General features: G+C 40.0%; 1 protein-coding gene across 4 annotated transcripts in view; it reads left to right on the top strand.

The window, feature by feature from the left end:
* The window catches only part of CDC42BPA (CDC42 binding protein kinase alpha), a 316,853-nt gene that overhangs the window by 258,561 nt on the left and 39,680 nt on the right, over nt 1–18,612 (top strand). For all 4 annotated transcript variants that reach the window (XM_042926312.1, XM_042926311.1, XM_042926314.1 and 1 more), the window contains one exon: nt 14,540–14,623. In XM_042926312.1, coding sequence (XP_042782246.1) covers nt 14,540–14,623 — 84 coding nt within the window. The remainder of the gene's footprint in view (nt 1–14,539; nt 14,624–18,612) is intronic.

Here is an 18,612-nt window from a genome sequence, read left to right as displayed (position 1 = left end):
TACGTGCATAATCATGAACTTCTTCTGAAAGAGAAAAGAACTTGGGATATATTCAGTCCATGCTTCTGGCCACCATTTATCACCGCCTTCTCCCATTAGTAAAGTGGGCGGTCTGCTGTCCCATTAGGGAAGTTTCTGGACTCTCAGTCTTTGGGGGAATAGGGAATTAGTGGCAACGGGGTACGACACTATTGAGGGCAGATAGAAGGGAGGTTAATTCGTGTTAAAAGAAACTGACGTCACTCTGACCACTTTGTCTCTCGGGTCAGGCATTCCCACGTGTGGTGAGACACCAGTGACCGCAGGGTAGCCTCATCTTTTCTCCCAACCCCACACCCCAGTCCTAGACTGCCTGGGGTGACTCCATACTGGCCCAGCCTCCAGGTCCCGAACAGGGTGAGGGACAGGTGGAGCTCGGCAGTTTGACCTTTCCCTCATCTGTTCCCTGCATCCCAGGGGCAAGAAGTCCAGGGATGACCAGACCACACTTACAAACTTCCCATCCTGGTCAGTTCATTTTCTTCTTTTCAAAGGAACCAAAGATAATACTTGGCTTGACTGTATTAAAGGTAATGCTAATTATGGTCATCTAAGTGAACCACTTGTATTTGGTAAACAGATTGTCATTTATTAAGTCTGTGCCAGGTAGGTTTTGAGTTTTATTAAATTACGATTCTACACTCTGTTCATTTGGGCCAAGTTCACACACAAAAATGGGAATTGCCCATTTACCTGGCAAATGAGAATTTGCCAACTTGCTTTTTGGATGCTGTCTTAACTCTAGTGTGCTGAGGAAAGAGTAGACCAAGGAATTAAAGGTCAGACATAAAGGAATAGAGTTAGTACCATTGGTCCGACTGTCTGATCCTCACAAACCCTGTTTTCTTGTATCCTGGCCAATTCCGAGAAGCCAGCAGTCGGAGAGTATTGACAAGCTAGTTCTCCTACTCCTCGTTTTGGCCTCATATTAAAAACTTGCTACGATGTCCTGAACTATTTAATTTCAGTCCCGGCTCCTAGCTTCCTTCATTCATCGCTTCCCTGTAGAGATCTCTTGTCTCTCCCCTGGCTTCTTTTATGTTCTGTCATCACCAGTCACAGAAATCTGAGGCTTTGCAGCATTGTGTCAGCTGGATCTGGGGCAAGTCGGTCATCCATGAGAATCTGTGGAAGACAGAATTTTAAAACATACATTATAAAGATCTTTTCACCCTACGACCCACACTAGGTGTAGATCCTGCTGAGAAATTATGGCATTTCTGATATTTCCTCCTTCAATTCTTTTTTTTTTTTTTTTTTTTTTTTTTTACAAAACTTCCATCCACATGTTAAATACAACCCAACTTGAAACTCACGTTTCAGGAGATTGTCATATGCAGCCCTTCTCTCATTTAGGCAGGATTCTATCTTAATTATATATACAAGATCTGTATTATATTCTCATACATTGAGGCCATCTAGAGGGAAACACCCATGACCACCCAGACTTTCACTCTTCACTCTCCTGTTTAAGAAGACCTTTGGAATTCATTAACTGAATCTTAGAAGCTATTTGCCAAATCCGTGTCTATAAGATAAAGTACTTCTTTTGGTTTCTGCTTGTGTTCCTCCTTCTGCGATCAGCCTGAGCATTACGGTGGCGACCGAGAGACCTAGGTAGAAAAGGCATAGTTTTAAAGGGTATATGATTACAGATGAAGGCAACGTACTGGCTTCTCCCGGGCTGTGAGACCAGTTCCACTGTTTGTACAAAACCGTGGTTGTGTGTCAGTGTGTAGAAGAGAGAGCGTAGTGTGTGTTCCTGTAATTGTATCATCAGGAAGCGGCCTAATTTCCCCTTCTTGTTGAAAACAGAAAAACAGCTGTCTGGTTTCTAGGTAGACACTTTGGGGAGAACATTATCACTATGATTTAGTATCATTATTAGCTTTATACAGTGCCAGCTGAGACCAGGTGTTGTCCTTCATACGCAGAGGTGGTTTTGAGAGACGTTTTGACTTGTTTTTAGTATGGTGGCAATGTGTGTACTTTGAACTAGTCATGCATTTTTTCACGGATTCGGCACACTCCCAACTCTGCTCTAGAAGTGTAGAAAGATAGCCAGAAAGTCAAGGATTCTCTGTGTTAATCCTTGCACGGTGGTAGCTCCTAAGACGTAGCAGATGGAGACGTAGGCCGCGAAATGCTTATCATCTTGTTAGAAAAAATAAATAAATCCATGGTTACGTGCTACGCCATGTCGAAAGTGACAGGTGCCGTAAGAAATATTTCAGTTAAGTATTGCAGCATTTCAGAAGGATTCATTCAGTACTTATTAAGGATTTTTAAATTGATAGGCTTTATTACGATAAGCATGTTACAACGTTTCTTGCCCTGAAGAATCCGAGTCTGATGGAAAAACCACATGTGTAAATCAATAATTATAACACGATTGGGAAAATCACACTAATAAAAGATATGGACTGTATATCATAGGAGTATAAAGGAGAGATACCTGACTGAGCCAGGCGGCTGCAGAAAGGCTTTCTGAAGGAACCAGTGCCTGAGTGGGGTCCCCACGGATAGATGAGTATGGTCCACGGAGTCCAAGAGGAAGGTGTGCTGGTTACACACTGGACGAAGAAACACAAATTGCTTAGGAATCTGCAGGCCTTCTAATCCCGGTTCACCGTTAACTCTTCAGGACACGGTGTTCAAGTCAGCCCCCTTCCCATTTCCTAGAAAGAAATAATAGTTCCTGTTTAGCGATCTGCCAGAGTTGTACAGATAATACCGGTAATCCGGAATGATCTTCTTACCCTTCCAAGTTTTCTCTGGAATCTTCTGTGGCTCCCATAGACTCCGTTTGTAAACTCCCTCCTCTAGGCCCCCATGCAAATCCTGTACGTCCCGCCTCCGGCCTCCCACAAAACTGTGCAGCAAACCTCAGCTACCACGTGAGGCCCACTGTTGGGGGCCTGGGGTCTTCCCCACCTTGTAAATACCTGACCCGTTGCAAAACCTCAGGAAATGTTAGGTTCGGTTGAATATAGGGAGTTGCCAGAGGTAGAGATGGTTTATGTGTGTGAAGCTCTGCTCTTTGCACATCCCAAAGTTCCAGAGGCTTGGGACTGTTCTGATGCGGTTACTACCTGCTTATTGTTCTTGCTGTTTTTCCCTAATCACTGAATCTTCAATGTCAGAAAGGTGACAGTCCCTTTTGACTTAAGCCTAATATCCAGTCAAGGCGGGTGGTATCGTTGAAGTAACTGTTGTTGTTTTCATTCACGGTCAGTGATGCCAAAGGCCTGATTTAGCTCTTACCATTGGAAAGAATCATCTTTGAAAACAGTAAGAGTTTGGTAGGGAAAAGACCGGCCCGTGAAATATTTTATTAAGTGCTAACTGGCGCTCAGTCAGAATTATTTGGCTCCTTTTCGTTCTCCTGTTTCCAGTTGCTACTTCCAAACCTCCACAGGAAGGAGATTGTCCCTCGCTCGCTGGAGCGCCATTGCATGGGTCACCGCGCGGGGTCCAGCGAAAGCGTTATTGTCACCTTAGCCCGAGTCCGAGCAGCCGTTTCTCCGCTGTCCTATCCTGCAGTTTTTCCTGAAAACAAATGTACTTTGAACCTATCAGAAAATGTGTCTCTCTGTGTATGTTGATAGACTTTGTCTGTTAATACGGCGGGAGCCATCGAGAGTCGTGTGTATTTGTAACGTGTAGTATTCTCCTTTCTTTGTTGAAGCGCTCTCCGTCCTGCACTCCAGCTAGCAAAGGCAGACGTGTAAGAAACCACTGCACCGTGTGTCCCCACCCCACGCCCTCCTCCCTGTCTCTCACCCTTTTTGCCTGTGGTTGCAGAACACGCTCACGTCCCCGTGATGTGCTCTTACCTCCGCTGCATGCTTTGTGCTGCTGCTCTCGCTCTTGCCTTTCCGTATTTTCCTTTTCTTTCTTTTCCTTTTCTTTCTTTGGCTTGGGCCGTAAAGCTTTAGGAACGTTCGTCTACATTTCGGCAACCAAACGACTCAAATTATAAGGTATCTTGTTCATGTTTAGTAGGAAAGTAAGTGATTCTAAAGTTTGCTGTCCAAATCAGTCCCCTGCAGAGTAAATGAGTTTCTCAGTAAGAATCTGATATGAGCAGATACGTGGAGATTTCCTAGAGATTTTAGTTATGTAGAAAAAAGCTTGACAATTCAATATTATGCAAAAGTCAAACGAATTTGGGGCAAGTTATAGATCTTATTGGCTATAGTTTGACGTAAATCCATTCAGCAGAAATCTTTGATAGATTTTTTTAATGTAGTTCAAAGGAATGTCCCTAAATACATTTATAGATTTGAAGCCTTAATGTTGGTAGTTAATTGTTTATATTCTAAGGTAGCTCCAAGATTTTTAAAAATATCGTGACATTCTTTATATATGTATTGGTAACCAACTGTCAGCATCATCCTGTACTAAGGCTAGGTCAGGGTTTGTCAGGATTAAATGGGCTAGGGCACTACCTCTATCCAGCACGATTCTGACATGCCCAGAGTGGGGGATGTATTTGTAGAAAGGTCTCAATTTCCCTAAATCAGCATCCACCCCAGTGTCATTATGCACAACACACACACTCCGTAGTTGAAAAGCAATGGGCTGGCTGATGTTTGCTCTGTTTTTCATATGCGATATAAAATAGTAACATTAAAAAGGAATGCCTGTCGTAGGTGGAAGTTTTGAAACCTGTCATCGGCTTCATAATCGTTGGTATTGATCAGCACCTTAAATCCAAAATTCTTGAGAATTCTTGGACTTGGAAAGAGCTAGATCATGGAATTCTCTGGTTTATGGAGAACGCGGGAAATAGTAGGGTGGCTCAATTAACCCTCCTAGAGCACATGTTTCCAAACTACTGCTTAATAGTGAATAAGCAGTTCGGATACCAGTGAGGCGGCCAGTATGACTTCAACTAGTACTCCAGTGATCAGTGAAGTCTTCGATTGCTGGTTCAACCGATTTTTTTTTATTATCCTGACATTTATAGGGTTAAAACCGTTGGGTGCTTGGATTTATCAGATCAATCTTTGAATATGTGTTAAGTATATCGTGTAACCTCTAGAAAGGAAGACCACAATATTGTGTGCCCAACGATATTAGGTTCAAAACATCAGCCTGTGACTTGACTAAATTTTTAACTGGTTTTTCTTTAACATGGTTACAGTTCAGAGAGATTTTATTCGCTGGTTAAATATAGATTGTATCTCACTTGCCTTGCAGACTTCTAGGGGCCCTGACCCAGAACACTTCTGTGCGTCTTGGAATAGGGAGAAACTTCTGAGGGAAATAGCCGTTACAGGGTTCCTCCTGTTCAGTCTCTGTCTTCATCTTACAGGATGTGAATAAGCCGCACTGACTAGAGCCCACTGACTGTTTCTGTATGATTTTTTAAATGCAGATGTGATAAGCTTGGTAATCTGCTTCCCAGGATTTCTGCAGTTTTTCCTTGGTTATGTATCTGTCAAATTAAAAAAAAAAAAACAAACCTCTCTGAAAAGTGCTGATGTCTTGGAGGGAGCTGAGTGAAGAATTACCAGCTACTCAGCAGATCCATAGAAGCATCATGGCGGTACAGTGAGGGGCCCAGTGGCCCTGGGAAACGGCGGCGCATTGCAGAAGGGACGCAGGTCGTTACCATTCCTAACAGTGACCTTGAATCTAACAGTGACGTACAATTTTGTTATAGCCTGTGTTTTTAGACAAGCAATATGTAATACTTTCATAAATTTAAAATTCTTTAAGTGACTGTTAAATGTCATATAAGTGAGGTATTACAATTTAAGGTTTACTGGACTTTTATGTCCAGTGTGCTGGAAAGTCCCATTCTTTATAAATGGTGCTATTCAATTAAGCATAGTATAAGAAAGATTGGTTACGAATACTATTGTTAATGCCTGAATGTAAGTGGTTAATGGAAAGGTCCACAGTGTTTTCATTAATAGAAGCACTGAATTTTAGAGTATTCCTTCCGAGTTTAGAACAGAGATTTTAAATAACACGTAGCTGAACTTTCTGTTTTCTGAAAACATTTGTAAAGTCTCCAGAGTAGATCTTCAAATCAATATATGGAAAATAATGAGAAATTTTCATTGAGTACCAAGTTATATTGTTTGTAATTAGTAAGATTGCACTTACTTGTCATAACCTTGAGTAATTTATTATTTGCTTTAGGATGATAAAATATTATATTTGCTGTTTCCCAAATTATCTAGTATTTCCGTAATACTGTTTTTATCATAAGTTCAATTAACAGAAATAATTACATCGTTGAAAGTTTGAGGTTATAAAGTGTTTCTTGAATACAAAAAAATTGGCTTACTTGCCACTTTGTTTCCAAAATACTTCTAGCTTAAAGGATGATGATAATGGGGGTTTTTTCTTAGAGTTTTAATTTTCTTAGAGTTTTATATTTACTAATGCAAAACAAAATGTTAGATGTAAGCTTTTTTTTTTTTTAATCTAGATCAAATCCATATCAAACCTTGGTATATTTTACTTTAAAACCAGGTTTCTTATGGGAATGTTTTGCTTTTTGTATCTGTTCAAATCTGTAATTATTTTGGAGTAGAAAAGGCCCATTGATAAATAGGATGAGTCGTTTTAGTGGCTTTTATTATTTATCAGAAAACCATACTGCGTAACTTGAAGACTTCACCTAAAAAATCAGATCTGATCCTAGGAGAGGAAAAAACTTTTCTGTTTGACTGCACTGCTCTAACAATACATTTTGTTGATCATTCAGGAGGGAAATCCTAACAGATTCAGGAAACATTATGGACTTTTTACATGGCAGTGTTATGTATCGTGGATAATACCTCTGATAACTCATTCCGTTTTCCTTTTTTTTCCCCAAACGGTAAAGCAATAGGTAAAAATTACATTGGATATAGTAGATGTTTCTATTGCCTGCTCCTCAGAATAACTCCTGGAAATGTGTTTACTTAGAAAAGAGAATTAGGTAACCAAAACAATAGGAAAAAAATCACATTTATGTAAAGACATCCCTCATGTTTTCACAGTAGATTGCAGCTTAGAAATATTGAGTGAATGGCTTATACTATGAAGATTTGTTTCCAAGATCTTTCTCCAGATAATATCAGAAGGTGCTGTCCAATAAATATTAGCTATTTATTGTTTTTTGCTATTTTCTCCTTTTTATCATTCCTTCTACAACCATTTACCCGATTAACGAATTATGAGATCTCTGCTATTGGTGTGTATCATACTTATCAGCTTTTCCTGAATTATGAATTCAAGTCATTGCTTACATTGAATGCTATCCAGTTTTTCAAAACACAGAGAATTTAACTTCCACGATTTAAGTATATTACTAATGATTGTGTTATAACCATGATAATGGCTCAGAAGATAAGCACAGTTGATGTGCTGTCAATCAGTTGCCTTGCCTCCACGTTCTATGTGAATCATTGCCAGTTAATTATCAAATTAATTTTAGGCTATCTGCAAAGTCTGCCTTCTAGTTATTGAGTATTCTGAAGGTTTAATAAAATCAATTGCTTTTTAGTGGGTAGAATCATTAACTATAAGTGTGTTGGTAAGCTTGTAGTTACAGATAAAATTAGCATCTTGAGAAACCAGTCCTGTTGGTGTTGATGAACACTTTGATGTAGAAAATATGTAAGTGGTATTACGTTTTTCTTATTCTTACTGTTAAACCTCTTTTGAGATACTGTTTACATTGGCAGTAATGCAGAAAGGAAATGAAATATTTAAATCTGTTAATCTAACAGGTATTTGCTTCCAACACCTTTTAGAAGATCTGGGAAAGTTTTTTCTTAGTTTAATATCGAAAACATTATTGCCACGAGTTTATTCTTCTGTACCAAACTTTGTTCCTTGTCTTTCCTAAGAAACACACTTTTGAAAAATAAAGTGGTAATTTTTAAGCTTCACTTATACATTCACGTGTTTTAAAAAGTAAGAGTATCATCGTAAATGGTATAGCTCAACTTTTATAAATATACTCAATGCCATCTCAAAATATTACTCAAATATGTTTACTTATTTTAAATTTTTTAAAATAAGAACTACCTTGATTTTGTTTAATCTCTGGAATTTAGTTTTATTTTAAGAGCATATAGTTCCAAAAAGTTTGGTAATTTTCATTATTCTATGTTATTAGAATTGGTATTGGGTTAGGTTTTAAGTCTAAACGTTTCCTCTTTTGAATAACCAGTTTTTACCTCCTGCAGCTAAGAAAATCATTTTAAAATCTGTCCTCATTCCTGTGGTTTTCTTTTTTATTTATGAGTAAAAACTGTGAGGAGAAAAAGACTTTTTATAAGTGACAGTGATTCTAAAGAGGGGCCAAGAGGTATGTATTTGAAGCCTCTAGAGTTCCCATCAGAGTCACTAATTTCTGTCATCACGGATGAAACCCCGAAGGCGTCATTTTCCCTTTGTTCAGTATCACACCGTCAGTGTCACATTTCCACAGGGTCGTGAAACATGATGGTAAATGTTCAGTGACCAACTGTGGGCGGAGGCAGGGGGATGGGTTCTTAGGCGTGATGACTTCTGCGACGTACGCCTCCCCGATCCCGGCGCAGGAAAGTGTAAGTAACAAAGCCGCCTGCCCAGCCCCTGGCCGCAGCCGTCAGGCCTGCTCCCCCTGCCGCCGGGACCCCTGAAAGCCGGCTCCCGCCCTCCTCGCACTGGCACCGGCTTAAAGCCACTGCCCTCCCAGGTAGGAAGCCACTGTGTTAGCTGGTCAGCCCCGTTCGTCGGCAGCTTTGTCCTTCGTACGGGGCCTCGGCTCCGGTCTTCCAGTCACGCTTTTGTGTGACCGGCCAGAAGCTTCCGCTTTCTTAAGATGACTCAGTTCTTCGTACTTAGCAAAGCCCCTACTCAGACATTTCTTTGGAACTTTATGACAGGGGCACCTGGAGGGCTCCGTCGGTTAAGTGTCCGACTCTTGCCTTCAGCTCAAGTCATGATCTCACGGTTTCGTGAGTTCGAGCCCCACATCGGGCTGTGTGCACCAGTACTGTTTGCGTATCTGGTCCGTGTTCGTTGAACCCTTTCCCCCGCGGACTCTTACTCAGCTTGCCATTACATAATCTTACGGAAACTAGCAGGAGGAGATTTTCAGAAAGTGGGACCTTTCTGCCTTATTTCCAGCCCAGGTTTATACTCCAGATAAATGATTTGAATGGAACACCTTCCCCATGCCTGTCCCTGAGCAAATTTGTGAACTGGGCAGAAATCGTCCAAGACTGTCCTTTTCTTCTTTCTTTACTCCCCTCTTCCTGGTCAGAGTTCACTGGCAGGAGAAAAAGATAATGTAACTCAGGCTCCATGATCATTAAAGCCTTGAGTGCAGGTGCCTCTGGTACAACAGAAAGAACACAGAATTTGAAGGCAAGGGTGGATTCAGGCCTGGGTCTCCCACTTCGTAAGCTGCACGAGCTTTCTGAAATTGACCGCATCGCCCGCTCCGAGCTGGGGCGCGGCCGGTATGCTTCAGTCCGAGTGCTCCAGTTTTTAAAATATTGAAGTGCTTTCCCAGCTGTGAAGTACATATGTACGGTCTTTAAGCTGACTGTTCTCTTTATTGACTTGTCACTTCTGATCTAAGCATTGTCCTTGCTTACAGCACATTTGAAACAAATTCCCCTAACCTCTTTTCCAAATTGCTTTCCTCGCCTTTTCACTTTAAACGCACGATCCTGGTCATTTTGAAAATTGCCAGACAGAACCAGTCATTGATCAGTATGCTCAGTCTTTAATGCTCAGTTTTAACCCAACGTCTTTGGAGTCTCTAAAAACGTTCGGTTAAAAGGGTGCAGCTGAGTGTGAGCGCTGGCAGTTCTGCCGCAGAATAAGAGGGCGGAGTCGCCTGCAGTGACAGACACAAAGCTGATAAGTCCGTTTCTTCTGCCTGCAAGTGATGCCTGGTAGTGGCCCAGATCTCGTTCTTACAAAGGACAGAATTATCTCGAGCCTGCAGGACATACCTCTGTGAAGTCCTCTGCACTTGTGGGGGATTTATTTTGTGAAACACGAACGTAGAGTAGAGACCGGCACACAGAGTGAGAGGTCGGCAGTGAGGACTGCAGCATGGAGGTACCTGTGGTCATCTTTCCCTCTGTTTACGGTAAAGCGAGCGGTCCTGCTTTTGTGGAATGACGCTTCCCGGAGGTGAACGTTCAGGCTGAAGTGTGTTTTCCTCTCTTCGCAACAAATGGTACCGTGATTGTGCCTTACGGAAATTCGCTAAGAGCTGCACGCTGTTTGAAAGTGATATCTTGGGTTTTTGTCGTTCCTGACTTCTCCTAGACTGATCCCGTTGAGAACACGTGTGTGCGGAATCCGAGCGTCCGGGTTTGCATCCAGTCAAGGTCCACATGTCCTCCCACTTCTTGCGAAGCTGAGCCAGCTAAGGTGCCTCCCCGGGGTAGCCCCGCTCTCCAGCTTGTCACTTGTCAGAAAGAGGGAATCGAGAAACAAGTGAAAGCCGACTCTTGTTTGACTCAAATATATTCTGTAATAAGTCACGGTCTACTGGAGAGCATTGCATTATTATTATAATGTAAATAGGACCGTAAGACAAAAGCAGAAAATTGTCTCCCCCAAGTTCAACCTAAAACAGACAAACATTTATTTCATTAGAAAGGTAGTCTGTATCTGAAGTAGAGGACTGTGGAGCAGAGGGCGGGGTTCTCTAAATCTCGGAATTATCAGATACAAACCTTGGAGGCACACAGCTGTGTCAGGTGCCATTCTCAGATTTTAACTCTTCTGATCTAAAAAGATATGTGTAACTGCCGCAAAGTAGAGCTTAAAATTAAAATTGCCATTGCCGGCCGCTGAACAGTTTACTCTAACTGCCCGTCAGCAGTAGGCATTCGGCCGTCCCCTGCCTTGCGGTAGCACCAAACCACCACGACCGCCACACCAGTGTTGTTCTGCACCCCACGTGAATGCTTTCAAACAGCCGGCTGGCCACTTTTCTCAGCAGAGGTCATTGTCTCAACGAGTCGGAAGGGCGTTGTGCCTCAGTGGGTGCGGCTCAGGTCGTCCGCTCTGCGCACAGTGCTGCCGCCGCCCCTTTGTTTCCCGTGTCGTCTCTGGAGCCGGGAGCAGATGGCCCACCTGGGAAAGCTGTCTGAAATGAAGGGATCCGTGGTTCGAGTCTAATTGGGTCTTTTCCAACCCTGCGAGCGACGACCGCAGACCGCTTAAGTTGATGACGCTCTGCTTTGTCTTAATCGTTGTTTTGAGTTTATACGTTTTGACTGTTGAAATCTTTGGAGCGTAGAGAGAATAGCAAACGCCCGTGTGGCCACCATCCACAGATGTAGCAGATGTGGACATTTTTGCCCTGCTCTTTGCCAATTTGTTTTCAGAGAAAGTTGAAACACCCTTCCCTGTACCGTTCCCCTTCCTCCTTCCTCAGACGCGTCTAAAGACCCTGCCATTGATGTACTTTCTCTTCTTCAGTTTTACGTCTTACTTCATCTGTAGACAGCAACCATACCTGATAACATTTGCTTTACGTTTATGTTTTACACACAGGTTATCTGTATCTTCCTGTAACCGCTTTCATTCAACGTGATGCTTTTGAACTTTCCTCCTGCAGATACGTGTCCATTTAGTCCACTCGTTACAACCGTTACGTCATATTTCGTTGTATGAATATACCACAACCATGTATGCATCCTCCTGTTGTTGGAAATTTGGGATATTTAATAATGTCATATTATTGGATATCTGTTTCCAATTTTTGTTGTCATAATCAGTGCTAAAGTGGACATTCTAATAGCTGTCTGCTTTTGTGTGTGCAGAGTGTGATTAGCTATGTACCTGGGAGTTGGATTATTGGATTGTATGGTATGTGCATTCTCAACTTTAACTAGATTTTGCCAAATTATTTTCCACAGTGGTTGAACCAATTTTCACTCCCACCAGCAATGTGTGAGAGTTCCCCATTTTCCCACATCTTCACCAACCCTTGGTACTGTCACACATTAACTTTTGCCAGTTTGATGGGTATGGAGTGGGATTTTTAATTTGCATTTCTCTGATCTTAGTGTTAACTCAGCATCCTTTTGTATGTTTATTGACCACTGGTGATTTGCCTGTATGTCTTTTGTCTGTTTTTCCATTGAATTGTTTCTTTTGTTTTGTAACTGTTCTTTATATAATCTGGATACTAATCCTTAGCTGGCTTATATGCACTGCAAATACTTTCTTCCCATCTGTAGCTTATTTTAAAATTTTATTTGGTATCTTTTTGTCTTGCAACAGTGTTTATTTTAAAGTAGTCTTATATATATATTTCAATCATCTCCTCTACGACTCCTGTTTTTTTCATGCATTTCTAAAGCAGTTCTGCCCTATGCAGCATTTATAAAAGTTTTCTTCCATATTTTTCCTGAAAGTTTAAATTTTTTTATTTTACATGTTTAAGACCTTAAGCTGAAATTGGTTGTTACAAATTATGTGAAATGGGGTTCTAAATCCATTTTTCTCAGGGGTGCCTGGGTGGCTCAGTCAGTTAAGTATCCTACTCTTCATTTTGGCTCAGATCATGATCTCACGGTTTGTGAGATCGAGCCCTGCATCTGGTTCTGCACTGACAGCACGGAGCCTGCTTGAGATTCTCTCTCCTTCCCTGTCTGCCCCTCCCCCTCTTGTTCCTTCTCTCTCTCTCTCTCTCTCCCTCTCTCTCTGTCTTTCTCAAAATAAACTTTAAATAAATCTGTTTTTCTCATATGAACAACTAATTCTCTTATATTTCCCTCATTGATTTGTAAAACTCTTTCTGCTTTATATAAATGGATCTGTTTGGGGGTTCTTTATTCTCTTCTTCTGGTTTTGTTTTTTGTTTTTTGGGGTTTTTTGTTTGTTTGTTTTGTTTTTTGGTCTGTTCCTGCACCAGCATCACATTATCTTGATTACTGTAAGCCTGAAGTAATTCACCTGGTGTGATTGACCACTCCCACCCACCTTATTCTTTTTCATTTTCTTTTTTTCACCCTTTAGTTTTACATATGACTTTTGTGATCAGCTTGTCAGATTCCATATGGGGCTTTTGATTAATTGCGTTGAATTTATAGATTCATCTGAGGAGAATTGACATCTTTGTGGTTGGGTCTTTCCGTCTGTGAACATGATATATACATATCATTTAGATATTCTTTTATATCCTTCAATAAAGTTTCATTTTTTTTCTTTATTAGTTGACTTCAGATTGCTTGTTAGATTTGTTCCTAGGCATAGGTACCTTGAAGAATGGGATCTTTTCCAAATAGTATTTTTATTTGGCATTGCTGGTCTTTGTGAACTCTGTTAATCTTGTCTCCAACACCCTTACTTCATTCCTTTTTATTCAAAACTTCTCTGAGATTTTCTGTGTAAATTCTAATGTCAATTTTGTTTCCTGTTGTTTTTTATTAACTTTCACATAGGTATTCAGTGTTGCTCTTTTAGTTCTCATGTTTACCTTTTTCGGCATTAATTTATAAATAGGGTTGAAAACTTTTTCAAGCTATTTAAAGGTAAATTAAATTTAAAGGTAACCTCACAATTAAGCAGAAAATTCTGAGAAACTCAATTCCATTCTAAGGTTATAAAGCATATAAAATATTCGGTTTATATAGTAACAAAGACAAAGACCATCCATTTTTGTCTTAACGCTTTAAAATACTCTGTAACTTTGTTCAAAGCTAGCTTTTTCCTCTTGCCTGCTTGCTTCGCATCCTAAAGTAATTCTTTGTGCCTTTTTTTTTAAACTTCGCTAATTAAGTGATGTCTCTTTTCCAGTAAAATCACTGGTTCCTTTCATTAAAAGAAATATCTTACACTAATACCTATAGAATAAAGATATGGCTTTTAACTTTTAAATTTGCATGTTAAGTTCTGAATTCCAATAATATTAAACAGTCTAGCTTCCTTCTTTGGAAATTGATTTCTGCACAAAGTCCCATTAATCATTCTCTCTCTCTCGCTCTTTCTCTCTTCCTCACTTCCTCATTCTACACACACGTGCACACATGCACACGCACACACACACACTTAAACACAAATCCAGTGAATTGTGTTCCATATATGTAACATACATTCTGTATATAGAAGTTAGAAGTTAAAAGACTTCTAAATATTTTGATTATAAATCCTGCTTTAAAAAACTCAGGAACTTTTAAGAATTAATGGGGGCATATTCAGATGAACTCGAAAATTAATATCCTCATTTTTTATGTAGACTACATGCTGTGATGTTTTTGTTTTCTTTGTGGATTCTCTTTTCTAAATCATTTCTTTTTAAATTTTGAGACAATTATTTTTTTGCTAATTGAGCAACTGTTTCGTTTGTAGATGTTGCAGGCTGAAATTTAAATTATCAACACTATGAGAATTTTAGCTTCATTGAGATATTATTTGCCTTATTGATGTCTTGCTTGGCTTTATTTACTTTGATTTATTTTTAGAGATGTTTGAAATAGATGGAGTGTTTCATGATCTCTGTTTCCTCTCTTGCCCCCGGATTCAGACTGTAGACAGTACTCCTCTTCCGGTTCACACACCGACCTTAAGGAAAAAGGGATGTCCTGCTTCAACTGGCTTTCCAGCTAAGGTACTCAATCTAGATACAAGCATGATGGGTTCTGGAAAAAAAAGTACTAATAATGGGTTTCTTCTGCTTTTTGTATTTGTTGTAATTTGTGCTGTTGGTTCTCTCACAATCACAAACATAAAAAGCTTGGAAAGAAAAGGAAAAAAATTGTATATGAATGGAAATAATCACCACCTGGAAAGGTAGGACGAGTGTTCCAGACCTTGTTTTCTTTTTATTCCGTCTTTTCTCAATTTTTTTTCATTTCAATCTAAATCAAAAATGACAGTTGAGAATGGGAGGGCTGTCTTGAAGTGCACGGTTTGGTTGGTTTTATTTATTTGGCAAAAAAGCTGACAAGTTGGAGTATTACGCCTTTTCTTTTTTAAGCATTTCTGAGTTTTTGAAACATTTCTGTTTTTGAAGTATATTCTCCTTTTACTTCATGCTGTTAAAGATTTTTTTCAAATCAGTTATGGGCACTTAACGAATTGAAGGGGAAATAAAATAATTGAGAAACCAATTTTTCCAAAATCCCAAACAACTTTTTATTATTAATTATTCTCATTTTGAAATATAAAATCTGGAATCCATAGTAGTGGAGGAACAGACGACTTGAGTATACCATACACACAGCATTAGCTTGCACACAAACACATTTTTGATTAAGGAGAAAGACTACAGACTTGCAGAGTTCAGAAGAATGCTGGATTTGTGTTTTGCTAGTTCTTTGGGGTTATGCTTTAATACACAGTCTCATTTAAAAAAAATTTTTTTAACGTTTATTTATTTTTGAGAGAGACAGAGCGTGAGTGGGGGCAGGGTAGAGAGAGAGACAGAATCCAAAGCAGGCTCCAGGCTCTGAGCTGTCAGCACAGAGCTTGACGTGGGGCTCGAACTCACGAACCGTGAGATCATGACCTAAGCCGAAGTGGGATGCTTAACTGACAGAGCTACCCAGGAACCCCAAAAATGTTTACGTGTTTTGAGACAGAGAGAGAGCAAGTGGGGGACGGGCAGAGAGAGAGGGAGACACAGAATCTGAAGCAGGCTCCAGGCTTTGAGCTGTCAGCACAGAGCCCGACTCGGGGTTCAGACCCATGAACCGCGAGATCATGACCTGAGCCGAAGTCGATCGCTCAACCCACTGAGCCACCCACGCGCCCCTCTAAGTATTTGCTTTTAAATAATATCTACTATTAAACTTAGATATACAATTAACAAAATAAATGTATAATTGAACCATAACTCGAGAAGGTTTAGGCTTCTAGAAAACACAGATTGGCATTCGTTGCTCATCTGCATAGTTAGTTCATGTAGGTAATACAATAAATGGAAATTTCTCATGAAGGGAGATTATTGCTTCTATGCTTGCTCTCTTTTTGTGGTCTCCTTGCTTCCATTTTCCCCAATTGAACATCTTGAAGTCTGTTACTGTGAGGAATAGTGCTTAGAGGACTCACTGTAAAGAAGATGTTGAGGCCGCTCATGGAAGAATTTAAGACTGAAGTTGACAAGCCACTGAGAAAGAGACATGTTTAGTGAGAAATTCAGCTGAATTGCTGTTGTTTCATTCTATTCATTGTAACTATGACTGAAGTGTTGATTATGGTAGAACATGAAGATTTAGTTGCTTAGCTCAAGCTCCTACAAAGAAATTCTAGGAATTGGAAAACTTCAATGACCTCCCTCCCCAGAATGTAAACCTTGGGCAGACCAGAGAATGAGAGACAGGTCGGTGGATCCGAAAAGCTAATGAGATACGCAGAAGTATAACTGGTATAAGAGAAATACAATCTGCATAGCCTATGCTAGATAAGGCAAAATTTTGAGGCCAAAATATGAATTTAAAATAAATAGGCACAATACGTCTCTCAAAGAGACTTCAAAAAAAGTATATTGGTAACAGGGAGTGGGATAAGGCAGCTGTGAAGAAAAACAATTTGCAAGTGCTCACATGAAAATATAACTGCTGATGTAAAGTACCCAGCAGACAGCCTCAGTGGAAGGAACAGACTGGATATGGCAGAAGAACAAGTTAGCGAGGCGAAGATGAGATGGCTAGTCTAAGACGATACGTGGTAGAAATAGTTTCAGTATCTCTGTAGTAGGACTTTCAAGGGGAAAGAAAAAAATAGAGAGTTAGAAGTACTGGAAGAAATAAATCACCTAAAATTTTCCAGCACTTAAAGCTGAAAAACCTCACAGCAAAATACATCACTATGTGCTAGAGAGAATAGATTTTTAAAAACTCACACTTAGACACATTATAGTCAAATTTAAGGATATCACAGATCGAGACAAAGTTCAAAGTGTTAGAAGGAAAAGAACTGTGACCCTAAAATATTAACCCAGCTATAATACCAATTATGAGAGGAAGTTAAAAATATTTTCGTGTGTACAAGAACTTAGTTTATTATTGAAAAAAAAGAAACCCTCATGAAAAACTCGTATACGCTAACAACAAACTACCGGAAAGGAAATTAAGTAAACAATCCCATGTACAACTGCATGGAAAAGAATAAAATGCCTAGGAATAAGTTTAATCAAGGAGATAGATCTGTTCACTGAAAACTATCAGACATTAATGAAAAAATTAAAAAGACACCAATAAATGGGAAAATATTCTGTGTTCATGGATTAGAGAAATTAATGTGGTTAAAGTGTCTTTAGTACATGGCAATCTGTGGATTCAAGAGAGTTCTTATCAAAATTCCAGCAGCATTTTTCACAGAAATAAGGAAAACAATGCTACAATTTGTATGGAACCACAAAAGACCCCTAAACAGCCAAGCAGTCTTCAGAAAGAAAAAGCTGGAAGCGTCACACTTCCTGATTTCAAACTGTGTTACAAAACCATAGTAACCAAAATGGTATGGTGCTGGCATGAAAACAGAAACATAGATCAGTGGAATAGAATAGAGAGCTCAGAAATAAATATGCGTATGTCTGTTTATTGAACATACGTATGATCAATTAATTTACGACAAAGGCACCAAAAATAGACAATGGGGAAAGGCTCATCTTTTCAAGAAATGATATCGGGAAAACTGGACAGTGACATGCGAAAGAATGAAACTGGACCGCTTTCTTATACCATACACAAAAATCAATTCAAAATGGATTAAAAACTTGAACGTAAGACCTGAAACCACAAAACTCCTAGAAGAAAATAGTGGGTAATCTCCTTGAGCACTGGGCTTAGCAGTGATTTTTTGGATTTTTGTTTTAGTGTTTATTTATTTTAGAGAGAGAGTGAGCAGAGGAGGGGCAGAGAGAGAGGGAGACACAGAATCTGAAGCAGGCTCCAGGCTCCGAGCTGTCAGCACAGAGCCCGACGCGGGGCTTGAACTCACGGACCGCGAGATCACAACCAGAGCTGAAGTCAGACACTTAACTGACTGAGCCACCCAGGCACCCCGATGACTTTTTGGATTTGATACCAAAAGCAAAGACAGTGAAACAAAAGCAAAAGTCAGTGAAGTGGAACTACATCAAACTGAAAAACTTCACAGCAAAGAAACCCATTACCAACATGAAAAGGCAACCTACAGAATGAGGAAAAATACTGTAAATCATGTATCTGGTAAGGGGTCGATATCCAAAATAGAAGAGCACTCCTACAACGCAATAGCAAAAACCAAAAACGTAATCCAGTTGAAAGATGGGCGGAGGACCTGAATCGACATTTTCCCAAAGAAGATATACAAATAAATGGCCAACAACTACATAAAATAGTGTTCAGTATCACTAATTGTCAGGGAGATGAAAATCAAAATGACAATGAGATATCACCTCATGCCTGTTACGATGACTGTCATCCAAAGGATAAGAGATACCAGGTGTTGGCGGGGATATGGAGAAAAAGGAACCCTCGTGCACTGGGGGTAGGAATGTAAATTGGTGCAGCCCCTGTGGAAAACATCATGGAGGTTCCTCATGCAATTCAAAATAGAATTACCATGCGGTCCAACAACTCCACTTCAGGGCATTTATCTGAAGGAAACAAT

This window comes from Panthera leo, chromosome F3 (assembly GCF_018350215.1).
Source record: "Panthera leo isolate Ple1 chromosome F3, P.leo_Ple1_pat1.1, whole genome shotgun sequence".
NCBI classification, from domain to species: Eukaryota; Metazoa; Chordata; class Mammalia; order Carnivora; family Felidae; genus Panthera; species Panthera leo.
Note: the sequence above shows the minus strand (reverse complement) of the source record. Positions and strands in the feature narration are given on the sequence as shown.